A 26,450-nucleotide genomic window follows, 5' to 3' on the forward strand; every position below is an offset into this window, starting at 1 on the left:
AAAGATTGAAAGGAGTGAAAGATTTCACGTAAATTGCCAGCTGCGGTCATGATTTGAGGCTTTTTGTTCAAAACGGGCCAATCCTGCAAACTTGCAAAAGCCAATGTTAGCCAATCAGAATGGAATATGAAATATCAGACAGATGTCTTGAGCACTTGACTATAGAGATATTGTGTAACGATTTGCGGGATGTTTGGACAAAATATGGAGGAGTAATATAAAAAAATGTGTTTTACAAAAGTCGGCCTCCTGGTGGCGCTATAACAGGCCGCAATTTGGGGCAGCGGTTCATCGTTGGCATCTAGGGAGTGTGTGTGCAAAGTTTGGCATCGACTGGGTTAACGGTGCCGGAGATTAGCTGTACACAGACAGACGGACGGACACACACGGACACACACACACACACACACACACACACATGGACGGAGTGCAAAACATACTCTCTCCCCATGCCTTCGGCCTGGTGGAGACAATTACAAATACTTTTTCTTTGTGTCACAATCCCGTTTTGCTCAGGGACACTTTGACAGTGGTGGAATAATGTCAAATAATTGTTGTGGAGTAAAACGTACAACATTTGATACTGAATGAGTAAAAGTTAGTTAGTTGCTGCGAGAGTGAGGTCTAGCGAGCCAACACCAAAACTCGGCATTCCTGAATCGGTGCCCTCCATAATTTCCTATCCAACATCAGGTTCTTGAGTTCTGCAGTGTTGTCAGCCAAGCTGTCGCGCCGCAGCACGTCTACATAGGTGGTGCGCTTCTTTCCCCTCCTGGCTTTGCCCTGGGTTGGCTCCCATAGGGTCAATTTATTTAGTTCTGGGTGCCTGACGTAGTGCCTCATCCTTTCTCTCTGACTTTGTCCGTAAAAGCGGGCTCCTCTAAGGCCTTAAAGTCCTTTGGCTTGAGGTCAATTGTTCTTTCAGTGAAAGGCACCTGTTCACTGAAGAGGAAGGCGTTTATGAGGGAGCATTACTTAACCACATGAACCCCTATTCTGGGGTTCAGATAACAGCAGATCTACAAGCTCACAACTCATTGCATTTCAATGCGTTGTGTGAGCTCGTAGGGGCCCGAATGGTTTGCGGAGCGGTCTTGATATCGGAAGGTCGCTAGTTCGTATCCCCGGACTTGCACGTTAAAATCACCACTGCTGGGAAGTGCCCTTGAGCAAGGCATTGAACCCCTACCATGAAATGTTCTATGAGCAGGGCCTGGCTGTAAACAAGTTATTGAGCTTAGTCCAGTTACCCTGGGTAAACATAGTAACTTTGCTTAACCCGTGGTAGGTCCCCATAGAGGTCCACATTTCTGATGCGGTCCGTCCATTTGACACCTATAAGTGCCATTCCTAGCATTCTTGTGTAGACTCCACCCAGGGCTTTTTCCTGTTGGAGGGTCCATGTCTCGGCCCCAATCCATACAGCAGTACTGACTCCACAGTAGCTATGAACAGCCGCTGATTTCCACACTCTCCTCATCTCGTATGAAGTACCATATCAAGCAAAGTAAAAAATAATAATACCTTGAAATTAGAAATGCAAATGTAGTTCATTAACTGCACATGGACGCAGGCAGGGGCCGAGATGTGAACCGCTCCCAATTTTTACAGTTGGCAGGTACCGTAGTTAGAATCTAACTAACTACGGTACCTGCCAACTGTATCAACTGTATCAGACCTGGCTCTCAGAAGCTGCTGTTAGCAGCTAGTAGTGCATATATTGTCTTAAAGGCAATCACTGTATGTAAATCATTTAAATTTAGTTTAGTCCCAGAACCAGCTGGCTGAGGGGGCATCTCTTGAGTCTCTATGGAGTGTGTCAGGGTAACTTTATTTTAAGTGATTATACAATTTAAATGCACTCTTTTGAATTTGGATAATTAGTGGATATCATTCTAATTCTGTTCTATTTGGGGTTCGTCCCATTTTTTTAATCTTGGTTGGTAAGTGGACGTCACCGTCACACCTCGCAATCAGATTATTAGATTCTTAGTGGACTACTGGTGCTTTGTCTGTACAAAACCAATCAGGATATAGATAAAGAATGAAGGAACACAAACCCAAGCATGAATCTCAAATTGTTTTGACAACTGCCTGCAGTTCTTGTATCCAACCAGGAGGTGGAGAAATATGATCACCTGTTGCTTCAAATCTAACCAGTTCAAGTTTGTCCTTGAATACTGACTGTAATTTTCCTCGAAGAATGACACACACACACACACACACACACACACACACACACACACACACACACACACACACACACACACACACACACACACACACACACACACACACACACACACACACACACACACACACACTAAGAGAGCTGGTAATCTAAACAAATTTACATCTCCCAACTTCCAATCATCTTTTGGCAACAGTCTAAATAATTTATATTCTAATTGTATGTATTTCCATTTGAAAGCAGCAGCAGCCATGCCGCTTGAAAGCCATACTGTTGTCAGGGTGACATGGACGCACGCACGCACAATATCCCGTATGTATGTAATACAGTCTTCCTTTGCTCTCCTTACCAAGTATACAGTCACAGTGACATCCGCAGTGTTATTTTTAGGTCACATTTGTACACTCTCAGGGTTAAATGAGCACTGAGGATTGACTGTATACTGTGGGAATGGCTAATCTTATGGTGTGCGATCATTCACACAGGACCTCCTGGTGTGCTATATTTTTAGTCGGTCCACGCTGTGAAGGCTGCCCTGCGGACTTCCACCTGAAACCCCCCGCTGTGTGTGTGTGTGTGTGTGTGTGTGTGTGTGTGTGTGTGTTGCACGTGCTGGCACCCAACCAGGTGTGCATAAGGCAGATATGAAGCCAGTGAGGGGCATTACCCACCCTCCCCCCACAAACACACACACACACACACACACACACACACACACACACACAAGCTGATGAGTATTTGTCTTAACATGGTGGAGGCCCCAAGCCTGAGTGCATGTGTACGTCTGTGTGTGTGTGTGTGTGTGTGTGTGTGTGTGTGTATGAACCATCCTCCCATCTATCTCAAATCAAAGACAGCTGTAGAGACTGATAAGACATGAAAGTGGGGGTTTTGTGTGTGTGTGTGTCCAACTGCCTCAGTGAGTGCACATGTACAAGCAAGGGAGGGCCCCCTCAATCAAATATTTGCGGTCAATATTTAGGCCCTGCTCCTTCCATTGGCGTTGCCTCAACTTGCACCACCAGCCCACTACACTCATTACCGCCGGGGTCCGGGGAAGGTGTGTTGTAGTTTTATTGTTTTCAACAGGGAACCCCCACAGAACAGACAAGCCCATACACCTTCCGCCATGCAGGGCCCCGCTAAGCTGCTAATCCACACAATATTAAATGTTGACATTGTGTAGCAAAAATCAATCCTGTTATATGGTGGTGGAACAATGCTACTCTGATCGATACAATATAGTGTGCGCGCGCACGCTTGTGTGAATTAGGAGGGGTTAAAGTCTCTGTACCGAGGTAGGCTTCTTACCATGATCATACTTTGAAAAAAAGGTTCATCAAAAAGAGCACAAGCTTGTCAAGTTGCAGCTCCTTCGAAGGCCAACTTTAAGATAATAGATAAATGTATATTGTAAAGTGGAAAGGCCATATTGTTTTTGGCACAACTACACTGCATTTTGTCACTTTGCCTCATTGTAAAAGTGCACAGTTTGTCAAAAAACATATATGGGAACAAAGGCCAGTGATTTGGCTAATCGCTACTCCACTCACACTCACACAAAGGATGGATTGAAGAGACGATTCAAAGCGGTTAAAACACTGCTTAGTGAGTAGAATTATGCAGACAATCTTCATAATAATGATAATAAAAGGCCAGATTCAAATAATTTTGCGATTCAAAGATTTGTGTTTTTTACAAGTTCCTAAAAAATCTTTGTCGACTATCTTTTTTCACTGACGAATAAAAAATAAAAATAAAAACTAGACTAAAATGTTAGGGAGGCACTCGTGGAGAAGACATCCAGTAGAACTAAAAGACAAGTCATTTAGGTTTGGTTGAGCTCTGGAAATTGAAGATCTACAAATAAAATAAACTGCTGTCGAAATCAACAATATTGTTATGGTTTCTACAGGATCTCGATGTCAAACTTACTTTTAATGTAATGAAAAATTGGCATTCAAAAATCTAAACAGATTACTATTATATTGTACAAAATGCTCAAATTACATACTTGACAATAAGCTGATTGCATATACAAGGTTTATGTTGCTGTATTATACAGTTGCCTATATATAGTGTTTCTCTCAATGTCATACATGAACAAAATCTGCACATATAGTATGTTACTGTACGGTGTTGCCTAAATCAGTGGTTCTCAAAGTGTGGTCTGGGTCAAACATTGACATGACAATGTTTGAGAACCACTGGCCTAAATCATTGAAGTGTGTGTGTGTGTGTGTGTGTGTGTGTGTGTGTGTGAGTGAGTGAGTGAGTGAGTGAGTGAGTGAGTGAGTGAGAGAGAGAGAGAGAGAGAGAGAGTTTAGTCTGTGTTTAGTCTCCTCTCAGTGAGTGAGCATTGCAACAGGAAACACTCAGGATTGTGCCCTTTTCTGGATTACATTGGCCGAATGCGTTGCCTAGACAACAGCAATTAGAAGAGACTGGGTTACCAAGCAGGCAGTAGTTATGTCTCCTTAGCAACCAAGGTTGAAGGAAACAGTTTGAGGTTCATCTGATACGTAGCATATGAAATGGCGTGTAACATCTATGCTATTTATGCCACATTTCCCGAAGCATGTTTGACTAATGTATTTTTGTATGTCTGTGTGTTTCCATGGGGACAATGAGGATCCATGGCATTGAACCCATTTCGGCGTCTTTCTTATACAGGCCAGCAAAAATTATTAATTCGACGAAGCAAAATGAGTAAAGGTCCTTGTTAAATTAATACTTTTGTTCAGGTCGAGAATCAGCATTGACCTCTGCAAATTATGTGCGGTAGACACCCTTTCATATTATAGGTTATTAAAAGCATAATTGAATCCTTTTCACTCTTAAATAAAAATTGCATCTCATTTTTAATTAAAATTCAATGATTTGAGGCGAGGATCAGTTGTACAACTTAGGAGTCCTTACAAGCCCATGGAAGACAGAAACACTGTCATTCTATACTATACTATATGTAGGCCTCCCTCTACCGCCTGTGTGCTTCCTGCAATTAGTTGATTAACGCAGCATGATGTGGTAAAGCAAAGTCACACAAACATGACAATATACCGTAATGATTGTGATATAACGCAGCCTCCGTGAACCATGATCGACAAGATACACACTTCCCTGTGCCAGGTCGTAAACAAAATGTTCACAGCGACACAATATGTCCCTTTGCTCTCTGGGGGCTCACCCATCACCATTTGAATCTCACTCTACCCTCACTGCACACAACTCTCCCTCTCCCCTCTTCTTCACAAACCCGGCCAATGCTACGTCGTATGGCGGTGTTGTGCGCCAAAAACAACACACACACACACACACTTCCCCCAGCCGACCGTACAGAATGTAACCAGAGGCTAGGTGAACAGTTAATCCCCCGCACCTGTTCACCACATCACCATAAGCCACCACAGCTGCCCGTGTGCTTATTTGTGGATTTGTGTGTATTTATGAAGTAATTGGTTGTGGTGTGGGTGTGTGTGTGTACAACTGTACAGTGGTAAATATCTACATTGAGCTGATGCGATGGACTGTACTATGTTAAATGCTGATTTAACATTAAAATGCAATACTGCCAAGTGCCAATACTGCCAAGTACCGACTACTATGTATGTGTACACTGTACATGTAGTTTGAGGCGAAAGCTGCTGCAGGAATCCCACATTGCCAAACGTACGCCAAATCCAAATTTGAAAAATTCCCTGTGGAAACAGGCCAGTCTTATAAAACATGAGACATTATTCTAAAACGAAGTCAGGCTTAAACGAACGTCTGCTCATTAACAATCTAGATAGCCAGCACCAACTGCCACCTGTTAGTCAAGAACTAATAATATTTCAAATCTGTAAATAAATCACTCAATCAAGTGCAGTTTGTTTTGTGTGCATTTGTCAGATCTCTACAACCCTTTTGCCAAGTAAGCCACTATTGAAATGCAATCACATTCATAATCAAAAACTCAAAATAGGCATCTTCACAAAAAGAAGCACAACTGGATATCAACAATTATGCCATTGTCTCAGCAAAACAATATCTGTTTAAATTGTCCTCATTTCCCCCACTGCAGGGCTTTAGCACATGCACATTCATGCAAAGAGCATGGACAAATGTTCTTAAAGGACCACTTCACCACTTTTCAACCTATCTTCATATAATAGGTCCTCACTAATAATCATGATAAAATGGCACGATATGTTTCTACTCAGTCTGTCTCATAGAGGGCTGTGGGCAGTTCAGAAACAGTCTTCCAGTGACATAATCATTAGGCAGATTTTCTTTTTTGAACAAGATTTTTTTTTACAAAGATATTTTGATTTTCATTATCGTGAGAACGATTGCTTCCATTTTCGCATTGCAACTTTTCAGGACTAGAAAGCCTGCAGTTTCTATTAGCTTGTATTCCCCATCGATGATGTCACTGGAAGACGGTTTCTGAACTGCCCACAGCCCTCCTATGAGACACGGACAGAGTAGAAAATAATTGCACTCTTTTTTCATGATTATTAGTGAGGACCTACATATTATATGAAGATAGGTTGAAAAGTGGTGAAGTGGTCCTTTAAGGGAACGTTCCATACTAGAGAATCGGAAATACTATATTGTCTGCTGTTAAGACTTTTAAGGATGATTAAAAACTGGACAGTGTATAACATTTATACAATTTTATTGACACAACATGACCATATAAGATGTAAAAAATATAATAATAATAACAATAATAATAATACAAATCTATATGTAAAAATGATTAGATTAAAAATATTTAAAAAACATTATAGTCATCTATATTGTCCCCTTTCTGGCTCTTTTAGAGATAGATAGCCTTTTGTATATAGATCTGTGACAAACATACAGAGCTATCCAAGTGTGATTATGAGTGGATGGAAGGGGGGGGGGGGGGGGGAAACTAAAAGAAAACAAAATGTCTTTGGACCCTCCCGAGCGGTCCAACTAGCAGCAGCTTCCACCTATATCCCTACATCAATCACTCATGCCACCTCTCCATTTACACCTCCAACCAGCCTCCGTCCCCTACAGGGCGCTCTTTGTTCCGAGGAGGAGGAGAGGATGGGGGGTGGCGGGACGACACAGAGGTGATGCGGGGGATGCGAGAGGGAGAGGTGCAATTACTGCCTTCTCACCCAGGGAGAGAGATGGAGAGCAGCAGAGCCACTACTGTTTGACAGAAGGGGGAGAGGGGTTAGGCGTGACATTTTCCCTCTGATGCGTCCTGGAGGCCAGAGAGAAAACTTTGCTCCGCTGTTCGGAGAGGAAGGGAGAGTGACGCGCGTCGTCTAATCCTCAAAGGCCAGGTTCATACTGGCCCTACGAAAAAACTTTCCAGAGCGTCTGAACGTCTGCAGGCTACAAGCTTCGTGCACTCCCACTAGAACCGAGAGACCTTCCTTCCGGCTTAGTTCAAACGCACACGTGCCTCATGTGGAAGTTGACGACGTACTCGGCGTTGGTGCGCTGGACGGAGATGGCGAAGGGCTCGAAGGGATGGAAGGTGAACGCCACCAGGCGACGCACCGCGTGGTTCACCGGTCGGCCCAACAGGCCTGCCTGGATCTTGAACTTCAGCAGGCCCGAGTCCCGCGCGTAGAACCTAGACGAGAGGGATCAGAAACGGTGTTGATTTGGACAGCAAATTTAGATTTGAGTTTTTAGTCATGGTCGTTGTAATGTTTAGTGTTTAGTAGTCGACTAAAAATAAGATTTTAGTCGACTAAATCTACAGTTGATTTAGTTTTGGTGTAACACCTTACAATGGCCAGTCACAGCTTTTAGAGTTGCATGGTGGCAGAATGAACACGTTCTCTCTCATTGCATGTGCATCGCCCTATAGAACACATAATGGACCAGCCTTCGCTGCCTCGGACGGTCGGACCCTAATGTTGAGAAGTAGGAACAAACACCTCCTCAGTATGTAACCGTAATCCCATGAAGCTCAAAGACTTTTAATCATCCAATAATCAGTTTATATACACCGGTAGCTACAGATTAGTGATAGGTTATTTGAATATTTTTCTTAAAGCCTGATCTGCCAAAGCTCGATAAAAATAATAATATGATAATATATTAAAAAAACACTGTATATGCCAGTGGTTCTCAAAGTGGGCTCTGGCAGCCCTCAGCGGTCCTTGAGAGGGTTCCAGGGGGTCCCCAGCTAAAGGATTTTCCGGAGGATACGTCCGCCGATAGCTTCTCTGCCTTACGTTGTGACCAGGCTTTTCTTTTCGCAGATAAGTAAGCCTGGGACCGAGGCTAGAGTTATGGTGGTCTGTGGCATATCAAGCATCACCACCATGTGGGTAAGGAAGGGCTTCAGTCAGACAGTACCTTATGGGGTGGTCTCCGCAGGTCTTGGGCCTCTCCATCACAGAGACCCACTTGTCGTCGTAGCTGAAGAGCGAGAGGTCCAGGTAAGGGCTGCTGCTGTAGGACTGAGCACTGATGGGCAGCTGGCCCAGCAGCCGACGCACAGCCTCTGTGTGTCCGCCGTACTTAGCGTTCACAATGGTGTCTTTAAACCTGCACATTGGGGACGAGGACAGAGAGACACTTTTCACTATAACTATAACTGCAGCCAGGCAACAGTGTTGTTGAGCAGCCTGCACCTACATGGGTGTGATTTTTCTTATTGCTTGGCCCCATCTTATCGCTGCTTGCAACTATATTTTTACATTCGTTTTTGTTCTTGAAATCTTTCTCAATAAAAATGAGTGAAAAATAAAAAAAACGTGGAAGGCTTCAAACACACACGCACACGCGCACGCACGCACATGCGCACACACGCACACCCGTCTGTACCTTCTCTGGACCTGTCGTGCATAGTTGTTGGACGAGGCGGAGCAGGGGAACTGGACGGCCTGGCTGTGGAGGGTGGCGTTCCTGAACAGGTCACAGAAATTCTCAAACAGCTCCAGCAGCTGGTCAGAGGTATTCTCAAAGACGGCCAGCACCTCCGTAGACACCATGTTGTACACAACGAAGAATGAAGGCTGGAGAAATTGAAGAGAGAGAGAGAGAGTGTTAGTCAGGGAATATTATTAGAATAATGTAAAATCTGGGAATACATTTCTTACCAAGAATTTCCTTCACCAATGTGTTTGTTAGGGTGTCTAGTCGTTTAGTAACATATCCCACATTGGTTTCTATTCAACCAACCTAGGGGAATTTTTTACAGCTGCTGAAAGTTGGGGTACATCAACAACCATTAATAAGCCATCAAAATGTTCTAAATTTCATTATGCTTTAAGTAGCATGTGACGTGTCCAACTAGGGGGTTTTCTTGATTCTGAATCCATTCCAAGCATTAGATTTGCACGAAAAACACTCCTTGGGCTAAATTCGGCCATAGCCACTTGCTGACCTCATCACATTGTGACGTCGGCTATGGCCGTTTTTAGCCCAAGGAGTGCTTTTCGTGCAAAAGTAATGATTGGAATGGATTCAGAATCAAGAAAACCCCCTAGTTTGACATGGCACATGCTACTTAAATGAAATTTAGAACGCAGCTGCTTATCCCCAATAAAACCCTTGATGCAGAGTGCCAAGCAGGGAGGCACTGGGTCCTTAGTATGACCCGACCGGGTATCGTCCCCGACCTTCCAATCTCAGGGCGGACACTCCAACCACAAGGCCACTGAGCTGGTCTTTGTCATACTAAAAGGGTCACAGAAAACCAGTCGTCCTAAGCTCACAACATGTTGATCGAGACACCCTCCTTGTGAAACTCCTCACTGTCAGGTGAAAAGAAATGGCTGGTGACTTTGTGTGCATCGGAGGAGACGCATGGTTGTCTACTCTACTCTACTCTACTCTGCAACCTCCCCGGAACAAACAGTAGGGGTTGACAGTGACAGGGACTACACACGTGGTGGTGGGGGGGGGGGGATCACAATGACTAAATAGTGGAGAAAAGACGTGGAGGGAAGATCAAGATCAGTTTCTTCTCTGCGACCGTGGAGTCTGTTCTCCTCTATGGCTGTGAATGCTGGACACTAACACAAGCCCTATACAGAAATCCATGGACGGGTGCTACACCAGAATGTTACGTGTGGTACTGAACATCAACCAGGACGAGCACATCAACCAACAAGCATCTGTACGGGGCATTACCAAGTGTAACAGAGAAGATAGCAGTAAGGAGGATGAGACTAGCTGGCCACTGCCACCGACATCAAGAACTCCCGGCCAAAAAGCTTGTACTGCATGTGGGAACCAACACACGGGCATCGATCGAGAGGACGTCCCACACCTACCTACGTGGACGTACTAAAGAAAGATGCTGGTGCAGAAAGCACAAATGAGCTGGCCAGATGTATGGAGAACCGAGATGACTGGAGACGCCGATGGAGGGCTCGTCTGAGGACGACGTAGAGAGAAGTGTTGTGTTGAGTGTGTGTGCGCGTGTTCCAACCTGTGAGGGGTCTGTGACCCTGAGCGTGACCACATCTTCACTGGTATATTTAATGAAGAGGTGGTGTTCATCTAGCAACTGCATCTTCCACATCCTCAGACTCCGCAACTGATCAAAGAACTGAAAGAACCTAAAACACACAGACACACACACACCTATGAAACATCTAAAAGAATTAAGAAATTTTTTCCTTTTGGTTTTAGTTTTTTTTTAGTTTTTTCTTCTTCATTGTTTATTTTTCTGTATACACCCAAATACTCGGCAGCATGATGACCAAATTAGGCCACTCACAACATACTGTGCATATGTACTGGCAACAAGACATTTCCCACAGATGGACAGATCTTGGAAGGGGTGGGGGGAGGGCAAGGGGGGGGGAGATCTATAAAAAAAAAAGAAAAGGCACAAATGTTTAAAAAGAAAAAATTAAAATGTTGACTATGTTGACTGTCATTAAGTGCTATTCAATAAACAGAACTTAAAACAAACAAAAAAAGAAATCGCACAAGTTTCCGTTAAACAACAGCTCGTTCATTTATTATGCTTATATCTATATATATACATTTGGGTCAGTTGAGCGCACGTTTGTGGATATCCCTCGGTGGACGTTGAGCACACATTTTTTTGGATAAGGAATGTGACCTATTGACCTCTGCATCTGACACTGACTGGGGTCGGATTCAGGCCATGCAGTGCAATGCATGTTGGGTTACAGCCAGGTGCATGATGGGAAGCCGAGGTTTTAGTGTAACAATGTTTTTATTGCGTTATAGACTTGAGCTCGCCGAAGGAGTGCAGAAATTCTAGTTCATTGTGTTTCCATTACAGCAGTTGATTTAGTTTTTATAATTTGTTGATCTTAGCAGTAGCTCATTCTCTCCACTAGAATAACAGATATTACGTTTTCGCCCGAGTTATACACCCTCATGCAAACATTGACCCGCCCTAGTCTGTCCACACAGCAGGACGGATGATGATGCACATGCACTTTGAATGCATCAGCACTTTTTCCTGCCAATGTTGTCTGCTCCTTTTACCTTCTTTACCTTCTTTTTAATGTGTCTATTGTTTTTAAATGTGAAGCACCATGATCCATGGAGAACGGTATTTTGCTCCCCTGTATGCCCAGTGTATATTTGTGGAAGTAACAATAAATCTGATTGATTGATTGATGATGAAAGAAGGGAGCTATGACTGATAAAACATGTCAGTCGAAACAAAGAATACTACATTTATACGGTATTTACAACAATTAAATTGGTGGCGCTATAATAGGCCAAAGTGAAAAGGGTGATATTTCTTCTTACGCTTTGGATGGCAATTGGATGATTTGAGGCATTTTGTTCCAAAAATGTGTTTTCCAAAAATGTGTTTTCCAAAAATCCACCTGTTGGTGGTGCTATAACAGGCCAATGTGAAAAGGGTGGGGTAGGGGTATATTCCTCAGACAAGTAGGAAAGTGCGTGAAAGATTTCACATAAATTGCATATATATTTGTGTGTTTTGGTGGTTCTGTGGAATGTGGACTCTTGTTGAATCTTATTATAGTGGGGAAGAAAGTCATTTTTGTTTTAAGATGACTAAGCCACAGATTCAGGATTAAAAAAAAGTTTACTTTCTATTGTAATTGAACCAAGAAAACATTTAGTTTGTATTTTAATGTGACGTTTGAAGAAACATCCAGATATTGACGCTGTGATTACAACTTGGTTAACTAAAACCAACAAATTAACTAAAACTAGAAATGGATCATGAATGCAACATCCCATCAACCCCCGAATTGGGAACTGCAAGTCGAGGGGCCTATAAATCGCACATCGAAAGAGAATTCACTTCTGGCCATAGCCACAAATGACATGCAACCGCGGCAACGTGCCCCCGCTTCCACACGTCCAGATGGCTGCAAAACATGACTAATATGACTTACATGACTCACAGCTCTGGCCAGGCAACCCAGCCTGTTAGAGATATGCACTCAGCGGGGCATATCTTCTAGTTTCTTCTGAATAATTGGGAGGAAGAAAAGCAAACTGTTTGTAAGTGGAGGTGTTACCATCCCACTAAGCGTCTTCCAGGGGTGGAAGAGCAGTCCAATTAAAGGATATATACAGTATACGGTGCACGACAAGTTCGACAACTGACACAGGTTCAGAAACACATCAGCCAGTGAGTTGCCCTGGAGATCTGCCCCAGGATTAATTTTCTCCCCAGCTCTCGGAAATCTAATGACATGTTCTGGGAGAAACAGAATTCTTAATTCTTCTGTCACCGTCAGTGTTTTTACCTTATTTTGTTGACCCACGGGGCCCAGGACATGAACCGGATGAAAACAAATAGTTAGGTAAAGTTAGCTTAAGTTGTGGCAAATCTGCAAAAGAAATGCTTACCACTAGCTTTCTTCACAGATGTGTTCATAAAGGTGTCTACTATCACAGAAAAAAATGTTCCAACCCAACTCCCTTGGGAAACTTTGTGACAGCTGCTGAAAGTTGGGATACCATTATCAACCAATATAAGGCAAAACATTCCAAATTTATACCACTTAAATGGTATAAAAGATTGGTTTATCCTGATCGGGTAAATTGCCGATAACCGATCGAGTAATTTGGAGTGAAAATGGGCCAAATCACTGATCGGTGGTCGATCGATTGGAGCATCTCAATACATTTGAGAGTTAATCTTCGGTGAACAAATAAACAAGATAGAGAAAATAACCTCCTCTTTGCCATGGCACTGCCATCCTGCTCAGCCCTCTTCCACAGATAGACCAGCAGTCTGTGTTTGAGTGAATTGATGGTTTTGTCCGTGTAGAGGCGGGGTAGACCAGGCTGACCCTCTTGCTGAGCCTCCGTGTAAACGGCAGAGAGTGTCAGGAGGTCGTCTTCGTAACAGAAGCGACCGATAGTTCTCACATCCAGGAATGTCCCCTCTGGAGTCACCTGCAGGTGGGAGGAGGGGATGAGGACAAAGACATGTACGTATGAAGACAAAAAGGCATTGTTTATTCAAGGTTACTTTCTTTGTTACATCTTGTGTAGGAGTAGAGAAGGGTAAGGCCTGGCTCACACCTTCACAACAGATTGATGTATAGCTGATGCATGAGACTTATTGACTGATGCAAGCTCGCAATGCATTTCCAATGGGAGTCACATGGTTTGACACCACATTTGTGTTGTATGAGGGGGAGGGGGGCAGTCGAAACACAGCCGAAAGCCATACAACAAAAATGTTGTGTCAAACCATGTGACTTCCATTGGAAATGCATTGGGAGCTTGCATCAGTAAACAAGTCTCATACATCTAGCATGCATCAATGTTGTATGCTAGATGCGAAGGTGTGAGTCAGGCCTAACACCGGGGCTCCACCGGGCGCGTCAGCGTCGCGTCTCCGTCACCGTCACAGAATGTTCCCTTTTTAATCAATGAAGGGTGGCTCCACTGCCCGCGTTGCGTTGCGTCGCGTCTCCGTCACCATTCAAATTGCCCCGGTTCGTTTTTTTGACGCACGCGACGGAGACACAACGCGCCCGGTGGAGCCCTGGCGTAAGGCCTCACTCAGACCTTCACAACAGATTGTTTTATAGCAGCTATAGTCTCATGCATCACTGATGCATGAGACTTGTTTACTGATGCAAGCTCGCAATTCATTTCCAATGGGAGTCACATGGTTTGACACATTTGTTGTATGAGGGGGAGAGGGGCAGTCGAAACACAGCCGAAAACCATACAACAAAAATGTTGTGTCAAACCATGTGACTTAAATTGGAAATGCATTGGGGCGGCCATGACACTTAGCATCCAACAATGTTGTATGCTAGATGCGAAGGTGAGAGTGAGGCCTAAACATTCGTTTTCTGGTTTCCACCAACACAATAATAATAATAATATTGTTCACCTCAAAAATGCAAATAAACACATGATAATATATAGCAGTTGAATTACATTTTATCAAGCTGAGGCATGATCATCATCACACATAATTTTACACTCAATCTGCAGTGGTTTTCAACCATTTCCATGTCAAGGTCCATGATTTATGCAGCATTTGAGCCACGGACCACCATTTGATGAGATTTAGCCTAACAGACCCAAAACAAAAAGAATATTTTGTTGCCATTGGATAAGACTTTGTCCACAATTCCATGCTGTATTGATGTGGTACCATAGGAGAGATAACAGGCAAACGTTGACCAAAATAGCAATTCTTCTGTAATTGTTGAAGACTTGGTCCCTGGGCACGACATACTAATTCCTACACGGGTTGTGCTTACTGAGGTTAGGGTTAGGTTTAGGTATAGTTTTACTGAGGTTAAGGTTAGGCTGTCAATCACAGCGACTGGCCAATCACAGCGCGTCTTTGCACAACCCGTGTAGGCTTTGGTATGACGCTCCCTGGGTCACAGCGACTGCTCTAACGCCTTGATAAAAGCACGACTAATGTCACCGTCCAGTCACCTGAAAGACGTGTATGGTCTGCTGCTGGACCGACAGCACGGCCAGGATGTTCCTGTACAGGTAGAGGCCCTGGTTGTGGGAGAGGATGACCTTGTCACACTTGAAGGACCTGGTGTCACACAGGCGTCCCGTGTGGAGGTCGATGATGTGGAGGGAGTAGTCCTCCAGAGGAGACCGCGGGTTGGGAGTCACCGACTCGTTGTTGCGGTAAACCTGGTTAAGAGACGGAACGCATTCATTCATACCAGTTCATGTTGGACAGATTGCCTCATTTATGTAAGGAATTGTCAAATGCTCACTGCCAAAGACTTAAAAAAATGAATTATTTGTTGATCTTTTGTTCCGTGAGACGAAACATCAAACTATAATTCACTCATTGTCTGTCTGAATGAAGCCTGCACCAATCGCTCACACTTTTCACACAGGCATTGACCATAATCTTATGGAGGTCTTAACGAAGCCCTTTTTCCCCATTTAACAAATTATAAATTAATAATTACTTGACTAGTGAATTAAAATTTCCCTGTGTGTGCGTCCCTGTGTCCCACTCACGCAGTGCAATGGCTTAAAAATGACTGCCCAGTGCCCAACTCCAACAAAGCCCAGGGCTGTACGCTCGCTTTTCCCTGTGCGTGTGTGTGCGTGTGTACTGTGCGTGTGTAGCATACTTAGCCACTTCCTTTGCCAATGCAAACATTACTACTACCGAGTGCATTCCCTTGACAATTTGTCATCACTGCACCAGAATTAAATTGAAGGTTGAAGACCAGTGTCCAGACTCCATACCTCAAAAAAGTATGGTGGCGGCTCTTCTGGGACATATGCAGCTGACCCAACAATGACATAGCGGCAGTCATCCGTGAAAAGACTACACTCCCGATTGAGGTGCTCTCCATTAGAGGCCACATTAGTGACATGGAGTAAGGAGAAGAAGCGCTCAAACAGGCGGCCGCGGATGTTGAGGGAGCGCTGGTCGTTGGCTGTGGAGAGCGTCTCGCCCTCCTGCCCTCTCAGTAGGTCCTGGGCTGCCTGGCAGCCCTGGTACTCATAGATCTGGGGGAGAAAGATTGATGTCAGGAGGCAGTATGAGATGCTAGTTATGGTTAAAACACTTACAAAGGTACCCTCACAAAAACATGCAGTACTCCTGGTCTCTAAAACTACCTCCCCCTGGCCAGCCGGGGCTCCTGATGGAGGGGAAAGGAACTGGTCGGAATAACGTGTCCCTTCCACGCACTACGTCCGGCCGGGGAAACACCCTCTGTCAGGTGAAAAGAAGCAGCTTGGACGTGTAGCGCCCAGGATTATATTCGATAATTGGCACTGGGTGAAAAGAAATGGGTTGCAAAATCATGGGGGGAAAAAAAACACTTGCAAATGACTTCCACAGAAGTGTGGAGGTTTGTTCACCACATACCGTACTGCAAATTAGAATTGTCAATTTACTGCCTCCCGCTGTTCAGCCGGGGCGCCTGATGGAGGGGAAAGGGACTGGTTGGAATAACATGTTCCTTCCATGCGCTACTACGTCCTACCGAGGAAACTCCCCCCCGGTCAGGAGGGAGAAGCGGCCTGCTCACTCCTCATTCATTAAAAGGAAGCATGAGCTCAGTTCAGGCCCTCCACAGGTTGGCAGAGGGAGAGCAGGATTACAGTTTAGGCAATTGGCCCCGGGTGTAAAAAATGGGTTACAAAATCGTGGGATAACATTTTAGAATTTTTAAAGAAAATAGCAACTTTTGAAGTGAAAGATTAAAGCAGAAAGATTTGGCAACATCTTGATGTGTTGGATTTTAATCTGTACAACTAAATCCATGACTTATATAAGGATGACGCCAATCAATGAAGTTTTGTTTATCTATCTTTTGTACCTTATTCTTATTGTATTTTGTGTAAACACTGCATTTGTTACTATTGGTCGTTGTTGTCTCTGTTAAAATGCAGGATCTCTGTTTTTATTGTATAATCTTTTTTTGTGTGGACCCCTGGAAGACTAGCGACCACTTTGTGAAGCGAATGGGGATCCAAATAAAGAATAAAGGAAGAATAAAGAATCAATCACACATTGACGTTCACGTTGAATGAATGAGGCATGAATAATAGAGCTTTCAGGAACTATATCTGATACTACGTACTGTATATATTTTACAGGTAAAAAATAAAATCATGCGTGTCCTCTTACCTCTAGAGAGGTCTGGTCAGAGGAGAAGGCAATAAAGCAGCGTCCGTCTGGAGAGAACTTTCGGAGGAAGCATGGCGGCTTCTCCACGTTGACCACAGTGAAGTTAGGGAACAGGTTCTGGTGGAAGCAGCGCACGCGGTACCAGTGGGCTCCGGCCCGGCCAGAGCAGATCCTCCGCCTCTCTAGACGATGGACCACGTTCTGATTCTGGATCCGTCTGGGCTTTAAGGTCTGGGTGTCCTCATCCATAATCCTGATAGATGAGGATGATGATAATACATTAATGATTTTATTATAATAATAATAATAATAATTATTATTATTATATAAATGCCATGCCATCCAGGTGGCCAGTGTACTGTACCATACTGTAGCACGTTGTACTGTATCAGGCTGTACTGTACCAATTTAGGCATTTAGCAGACGCTCTTAATCCAGAGCAATTTACATTAAGCAAGAAGAAAAAGCATGGCAATACATCACATACATACAAAGTAGTAGGTATTGTGCATGGAGAGATTTGTGCAAACAGTGTGGAGACAGAGTATGGACAGAGTGGATCAAAATACCTTTTTTATTGAAAACTACGACTGTGCGCGGTGTAATTATTTGCCGAACACCCACCGGACAAGTGGGGCAAAAAATACAGGAGCTTAGATTTTGCATTTGTACTTGGTAAGAGTGATTTTGAGGCACAAACGTTAAAACTAGACAAGCATTTCTGGACAAGCCGCTTAGACTCTCGTAGAGAGATTCGTCAGAATCGAAAGAAAACTCACAATTTGCTATTTTTTGGGCACTGGCCTACTTGGAACGATGCAAGTTGGAAATGCATGCCCCACCCAGTTATTATGCCTGTGTCTCTTTTATGGGCATATATGGAGTTCTTTGTCAGGCATGACCAAATATGAAGTCTCTGCAGATGTCAGACTCAGAATGATGTCAGAATAGGCCAGCTCCACAAGTGGCCTTGTGGTTAGAGTGTCCACCCTGAGACTGAGAGGTCGGGGGTTCGATCCCCGGCTGGGTCATACCAAAGACTGTAAAAATGGGACCCAATGCCTCCCTGCTTGGCACTCAGCATCAAAGGGTTGGATTGGGGGGGTCAAATCTACTAATCAAATGATTCCCGAGCGGCTCACTGCTCCAAGAGATGGGTCAAATGCGGAGAACAAATTTCACTGCGGTAACCTGTGTGACAAATCGTATGACTTTGGAGATATAGGGGTGATCAGGTGCAGAGGCCTTTTTTGTCGGTTCTGGACAACCGTGGGTCCGACTGACTCGACACCGGGCACTGCACTCCGTGTGGGGGTGTGGAACGCGTTTTAAACGGTTCTCCAGTTACGTGGATTACAGCTGTACACATGTACATACTGACAGAGACATGGTGCATTTATAGATAGATAGATAGGTTTGTTTTGGTCGAACTTCCGAGTTTGGAAGTGTTCGTTGGAAATTACTCAATGGCCCGGTGTACCACCTGTTCTGAATTTGCACATAATGCAAGAGGCAGCAGTTATTGAAAACAAGCGATTACAACTCCAACACATTGACAATGACAGACTATAACATGACTACGATGGGTTTTTATGAAACAAACACTTTGCCTTGAAAGAAGATAATTCAAGCTTTCTGTAAAGCTGCAATGTTGGTAGCCCTCCAAGCAGAACCCAATGCTACTGAAGTTTCTGACATTTGTTAGACCCAGTGCATTGGGTCCTGTTGCATCAGTATCCTGCCACCTGGTACGTGGACATTCATAAAACATAAACAACATGGATAACGCCTGTCTGCGCTCTTTGACGACATTTTTTCGTGTGAGGGTTTCTGAATCTGTGAAGTATAAGTACCCATACATGCCGCTGCGAATATCTCCTGTGGCGCGGAAGCCATTAAGTATTTTTAATCTTTGTTTGACCGATTTGGTCGCTTTGATTCTTCTCTTCCTTCCTTGTTTATTGACACCTCATTGTACCGCCTATCTGGCTAGCTAGTGGCGCTATAGCTATGACAGAACAGATCAGAGGCAGGGACGTAGCCGCACAAGCCAACCGCACACCGGGAGGCGGTACAATAAACGGTAAACAAACAAGAAGAAATAAAGCGACCAAATCGGTCAAACAAAGATTAAAAATACTTAACGGCTTCCGCGCCACAGGAGATATTCGCAGCGGAATGTATATGTACTTAAAGTTCACGAATTCAGAATAACTTAAACTAAAAAAGGCCGTCAAACAGCGCAGATTCGATCTTAGAGAGCATGTTTACTTCCGCGTTCCAGAATTCCCATACGGAAATATAGTTATGAACAGGGACCCTACATAAAACTCATCAAAATTTCAGAAAAGCTTTATGTAGGGTTCCGAGAGGGGCTACAATGTTGGTGAGTTTAAGCCCAGGACACTGACTGTCTGACGGTGCCCATCATGAGACCAAACGACCTTTGTATCCTTGTTCACTGGAGGCATGCAAGCTTAGCAAGACCAACCATTACTTAGTTGGAATGCTTGGCTTGACACATAACCGCTGAGTCAGTGCACTCTAACAATGTTTTAGTATGTCTGTGTCTAGCCGAAAGGGCATAGCAGTTTGCTTCACTGACAATTAATAAGCCAAACGCACACACACACACACACACACACACACACACACAAACACTAAACTGCGAGCAAAAGTTTACGTACGTCGAACGTACTAACAGATAAGCATAGCAGCATGCACGTCCAATTAAACTGCATACTCACTTGTTGGTTTACGCAGCTGGTCCTTCTGTCATCCAGTGATTGTAGATCTCCAAAGTTCAACTGATGCTGTTAGCATTGTCGCTAGTTTTTAGCCAGTTTACACAGTCAGTCAGTCAATGGAAAATGTCATGTTCGCTCTCCCTATTCTTTAAACTACAAAGGCACAACCGTCCCAATACATAATATAAAAATATATATATTTTAATAACCAACAGAGTTTAATAAAATATTCCTAAAAGCTCTTAAACACTGTTTTGTGTCAGCACTCAGCAGTGAACTGTGGTAAACATTAAACCGCAGAAGAAGAGATTACTGAACTCTGGTGCTGAATTCTAAGTAGCTTATTGGCTTTCTTTACCAACAGCGCCACTACAGGTTGGAAAGGGTAGTTAGTGCATGTTCAGATTCGACCGTCAGTTCAGTGTTGGAAAAAGTACAGCATTTACTTAAGTAAACGTATAAATAACTGTAATATAAACTGCAATATAGAAAAATACTGTTACATTCAAAATTTACTTAAAATTAAAGTAGGCCTACAAAGGTATTGGGATAAAAATATACTTAAAGTACAGTTTTCAAAAGTAAAAGTACTCATTGTGCAGAATGTCTGATTTCAATCGTGACACATTGTAGATCTGCTATTTTCAAATGGCCAAAATGTATAGGGCTGAAGTGGTTAATGTATGTTTTGTAATAATAATCAAAGAACTAGTACAAAAAACTAGTACAAAAAAACACAAAGGCCAGTGTGTGGAGATGTAATCCCACCTGGTCCTTGGTCTGCCTGGGGCCTAAGCTGCAAAGAAATCAAATAACACAAATAACTAACTAGGCCTACAAAATTGAATTGGCCATGGTCATATATTATAGAGCAGTCTTTCTCAAGGCTTCCAGCGGCAGGTTACTGAAACAAGTCTCTTCCAAAAGCTTTCAAAGACAGATAATGAGATAAAGTATTGATTTTGGGTGAGAGGACAGAGGATGCGATTCAGCTCTGCTGAAAAAGCTGACAGTCCTCACCAGCAATGTTTGTGAGTGAGCAGATTGGGTCCACAGTTTCCACTTCATTTTGTGTGCAGTGGGTGCATGTCTGTCTTCTCTGGGGAAACATGCAGGTCTGCCTATAGCTATGGCGGCCTTTCTCGATCACTCTCCCTCTCTTGCTCTCTCTCTTTCAAGATGAACAAGATTTCCACACAATAAAATTAAGTGATACACTATCTATACGCAAAAATATATTACAATATATAGCCTACATAAAAGTGGTAATTTTGTACGAACTTTTTGTGTTGAACAAGAGTAGAAATTATTCCCCTCACTGTTTCTTTTCCCTTTTTACCTCCTTTATGATGAATTCCTGTTCTGTTTTTTGTCTATATAGAAGTGTCTATATGTACATCTCTAAATGTTTTGATGAATTGAACATGGTGGACCCTCTTAGTGTAATGCTTAATTGGGTCGTCCACTCACAGTTAATAGTTTTTGTATTGAGTTTATGCTTGAAATGTACTGTAAAAAACTGGAGGAGAGGATATATTTGATTTATTTAGAAGTATTCCTGGGAAGCATACGAAACACACACGCACGCACGCACGCACACACACACACACACACAAACCACCAGTAAGACGCCCTGAGTTTGGATCTAAAATAAAGTAATTTAAGATCATTCAAGCTGGGCTGTTGCCTTATAGTCCAGTGCATTCTGCCAACTTCCAGTCCAGTACTTGTCACTCTTTGCTATGCTCTTCGCCAATAGAAGTCTATACAGTATGGGGCTTTATGGGGCCAGAACGGAGTTGTCGTACGTAACTCTGTCGTATTTCAATGGCTCTGGGTCTTACCTGCCCAGCGTGCTGCCTGTGTCACGGCCAGGGGGGCAGTCAGACAGATATTTTGTGAAGCCACTAAGGAAATTGGGACTTCCTGAAAGTTCATATAATGGCCTGTTGTGGCGCTGTCATTGGGCCCAAAAAACCACATGGTCATGAATACTTTCTGCTTCCAGTCACTAGTTTAAAGTCTAATTTCTAATTTTTGGAAAATGATGGTCCCATTTATTAAAAAAATACCATAAAGTCGAGTATGTTCTGAAGGGCGTGGCTACCGTTACAGTCTATGATTGGGATCCACCCCCCCGTTCGAGTAAAATAAATAAATAAATAAATAAATAAATAAATAAATAAATAAATAAATAAATAAATAAATAAATAAATAAATAAATAAATAAATAAATAAATAAATAAATAAATAAATAAATAAATAAATAAATAAATAAATAAATAACAAAGAAGAAGGGGGGGAAGTCCCGCCTCGTTGTCTGGGCCAGCCAATGGCCAGCTGGGCCCAAACGGATCTAGAAAGATGGCGATTTACAATTCAAGGACTGACAGGCTTCATCTTACGTCCATTTCAGACCCGGAGAACGCTTTGTCCATATTTTTTTTACAGTCTATGGTCACGGCAGGAGTCTCTTCCTGGTTTTTAAGACAGCTGGTGGATGGAAATGAGGACAGAAAACCGGTAACGCTTTCTTTGCCCACGTTGCATTTTCCTCTATCCAACTCTCCACCTCAGAACAAAGGTCAATCAGACTACAAAATACAGAGTAGTACACAACATACAAAATGACATATAATTAAATGAATAACTACGGAAATACTAATATGGCTGGCCAAAAGAACATGACTTACCACGATGACCTGCACCGTGCTCCCCATAATGTCACATAATTAAATGATGATTTCCCTCTGAACCTGTTCTTAAGATCCAAAAACAAGAAATGTTCACAGCACCTTGGTCTCGCAAGACTGCTAATGGGGCGTTCGTTGTGTGCACTTTTTCCCTTGTCTCACATTGTAATTTATAATGATCATTAGATTCAGAGCAATAACTCGACTCTCTCCCCATGCAGTTCAGAGTTCAGAGTTTTAATGAATGTAGAATTATGTGCAGGGTCAGGGTGTAATTTACATGACTATGTTTTTTTTAAATAGTTTACCAAAAAGCCTCTCTCTCACTGCCAGTGTGCCAGTGATCACCATCCTTGGTGCCAATGTTGGTACCGGTGCCAAAGGTTGCCTACCACTGGAGTACACCAAGGTTTTGTTAGAAATGTTGAGTTCAAGGTTCAAGGTTCTTTATTATTTGTCTCCCGAGGAAGACATTAATGTCCTAGACAAAGGGCCCGCATGCAAGCGTAGCCCTTATGTCCATGTCGCCGCAGTGCAGCACCAAATACATCTTTCTTGCATCATAGAAAAAGAAAAAGAAAACATAGAGGGGGGTAAGACTAAGAAGTCATCACATCACATTTCAAGTAAGATGATAATACTCGGCTGTGCAGGCACGTTTCTGGGTGGGGGTGGCGGGGGCTTGGGCCAGGCATAAAAAAAGCTCTCTCCTACGCAAGCCATCGAAGGGATGAGCTGCGCGGGGGGAGGAAAAAAGATACCTAGCTGCAGGGGGAGTGGGGGGGGGGGGATAGAAGGCGGCTGTGTGTAAGACATGTGTGTCCATGAGAACAGTTCGGTGGAAAGTTAATTTCCCATGTGTTTGTGTAAGTGTGTTCCTGGCATATCTCCCGAAGGTCATGTCATGTTGCCTCATTGTCCTGCGTTATCGTGGCGGGTTCAGTGGAGACGAACACGGCCCAGACGAAGACACAACAGGTGTCAGGGAGGGTGGGGGGGGGGGGGGGGGGGGCAGAGGATCCTTTCTTGTGCTGTCTCTTCTTGTGGAGATTGTCAATTGGGGGGAATCCAGATTCATGTTTAGAGCGAGGGATAGCAATATGGCTATTTCTCCTCTATGTCCGTTATGGCTCTCTGTCAGTCATGGCTCTCAGGGCGCTGACCTGTTCCAAGATCGTGTCCATCTGCTGATGCATCTGCAGGGCGCTGGCCTGTTCCAAGATCGTGTCCATCTTCTGATGCATCTCCCCAAGTGCCCTGCCCAGCTCGGCCATGGCAGGCAGCATAGGGGCTCCGTTCAGCGTTGCCATTTTTCCAATTCTTCGGTACACAAGACCAATGCACAGCCCAATCAGCAGAAATCCTGTAACCATAAATCCAAATAGATATGCTTCTTCTACGCTGATAGTCGGGGGAAGATCCATCAGGGTATTGAGCGGGCTCTCCAACCCAATTTACATGAAAAAACAGAGACCAGCACACTAATTCCATGATTAGTTCCATGTTTTGATAGTTTCAGGGGTTTCGAAGAGACAGTGTAGAAGAGACGCTCTGAGCAGGGAGTACAGACAGGGAGGGAGAGAGAAAAATAATGCGACCGCCCTCTTCAAGAGGCAAGCAAAGTTGGAGTATGGGTTCCCAGCATTTAGAAACTGCCGGATGCTAACTTGCATATGTTGAGCAATTTTCATAATTGGCATAATATGTGACCATACCATTAACAACCTATAGAAGGCAAAATATTCAAAATGTCATCATGCTTTATGTAGCATGTGACGAGTCAAATTAGGGGGTTTTCATGATGCTGAATCCATATTCCAAGCATTAGTTTAGGGAAAAAAAAACAACAGATGGAAAGACCTTCACCTCATCATGCTGGGACCTTCACCTCCCACACTACAGCCACACGCCGGTCAAACCTGGTAGGAATTGGACCATCAAACAGGTATTCTGACCACAAATCTCCATACCCAGTCAAGACATGGAACAGGACCTCTAAATGTAACTGTCTCTGTCTCTGTCTGATGCTGCGTTTTGTTTGTCTGAAGCTGGGCTCAGACTACATGAGTTTTAACCCATTTAGACCTGAGGACGATTCTACAAAGTGTCTTCTAAAGACTGACCGTTTTCTGTTGTGATGATGTGACGTCAGCACTTTTGGCTATGGCCGTTTTAGCCCAATGAATGTATTTTTGCTAAACTAATGCTTGGAATGTATTCAGCAACATGAAAACCCCCTAGTTTGACACGTCACATGCTACATAAAGCATGATGACATTTTGAATATTTTGCCTTTTGCCTATAGGTTGTTGGTCACATGTTATGCCAATTATGAAAATTGCTCAACATTATGCAAGTTAGCATCTGGCAGTTTCTACATGCTGGGGATTCATACTCAACATGCCTTGCCTTCACATTCTGGCAAGTGGACTATCAGCATAAAAGGCCGGCATTAAAAAGGAAAATCAAGGAAAGAATGGAGGAAAATAAGTGAAATTACGTACTTCAAAATCTAATGGCATTTCCATTTCAAATATGCCATGCACGAAATATTTCGTATGCTTCACAGGAATACTTCTTCTGTCATTCTAATAAACCTCATATTGTGCTCGACCAGAGACCCTCGCTTCAGCTTTTAGAAAAGTGCAACAGAGACCGAGAGGCAGGGCTTGAGGATTTCAAGTACCTTTTAGCCTTTCTGTTAGAAGAATTGGCAGCTATTAAAATCCATGTACTTCCTCGCTCTTGTGTAAGATGTACTTCCTCAGACAAAAGTGAGCAGAGTCTATACAGTAGTTTCTACTCTTGTTCAACACAAAAGTTCATACAAAAGTACCACTTTTATGTATTGAGACAAACGGCAATCAATCAGACTTTGGAAAAGGTTATTCCAAATTTAAACAGCAAATAAATCCATTACTTTATAATTTTCTCTGAGTCTTTCACAAAGACAGTTGTATTTGACATTTGAAGAAAGCTTTTAATTTTCACATCCAGCCTTCACAAATATAGGCCTAGAACATTTTAACACGGAATGTCTTGATTGTCTTCACTCTTCAGCTGAACCTTTCATGTCTCTATAAAAGTGGATGTTCTCTACTTTTTGTAGGAAATTACAGTAATAAAAATCCATTATCGCAAGAAGTTTTCTTTGTGTCCTCTATACGTGCATGAGTGACATAGAATACAGTATGTCACACACGTTTGTGTGTGTGTGTGTGTGTGTGTGTGTGTGTGTGTACATAGTATGGCACTTGATGTTCCAATTACAGTTGGATAGCAAGATTAGCAAGCATGCTCCTAATTAGTAGCATGCATGAGTATGGTTGTTTATGGGCACGTCGCATGCGAAGCATGGAACGTGCAGCATAAACAGCCATGGCATGGAAAGACATGGGGAAGCCAGCATGGTCATCTGCGGTCATCGCCACACATGGCCAGGGGGCGGGGGATGCCATTACCGGTGCCGGTATGATCGACTATACGGTCATCACCTCACGCAAGCGTGAAGTGCGCGGCTTAGGTGGTCAGGGCACAAATGACATGTGTGGGGCGCCGGTGTGACCATCCAGGGGCATCACTACACGCGAACGTGTGTAGCATGCAGCTTGGATTGTCAGGTCGGGGTGGAGGACGCCATTAGAGGTGCCAGCACGAACATCTATAAGGTTATCACTACACGCGTGTAGCGTGTGGCTTAGATGGTCGGGGGCACGCCGGGGGTGCGGGCTTGGTCATCTAAAGGTCATGAGAGCACGGGA

General features: G+C 43.6%; 1 protein-coding gene across 1 annotated transcript; it reads right to left on the minus strand.

The window, feature by feature from the left end:
• Nucleotides 1-6,971: 6,971 nt before the first annotated feature.
• det1 (DET1 partner of COP1 E3 ubiquitin ligase) lies at nt 6,972-20,255 on the minus strand. The gene is made up of 9 exons (XM_083763026.1): nt 19,997-20,255; nt 17,250-17,502; nt 15,854-16,120; nt 15,068-15,280; nt 13,329-13,552; nt 10,614-10,743; nt 9,002-9,192; nt 8,531-8,722; nt 6,972-7,796 (listed from the first exon to the last, which is right to left on the minus strand). Exons 2-9 carry the CDS (start codon nt 17,496-17,498, stop codon nt 7,607-7,609), a joined length of 1,656 nt encoding a protein of 551 aa, XP_083619152.1. The 5' UTR covers nt 17,499-17,502; nt 19,997-20,255; the 3' UTR covers nt 6,972-7,606.
• Nucleotides 20,256-26,450: the final 6,195 nt, after the last annotated feature.

The sequence above is a fragment of the Protomyctophum parallelum genome (genome assembly GCF_964188405.1).
Source record: "Protomyctophum parallelum genome assembly, chromosome: 4".
Classification (NCBI taxonomy): domain Eukaryota; kingdom Metazoa; phylum Chordata; class Actinopteri; order Myctophiformes; family Myctophidae; genus Protomyctophum; species Protomyctophum parallelum.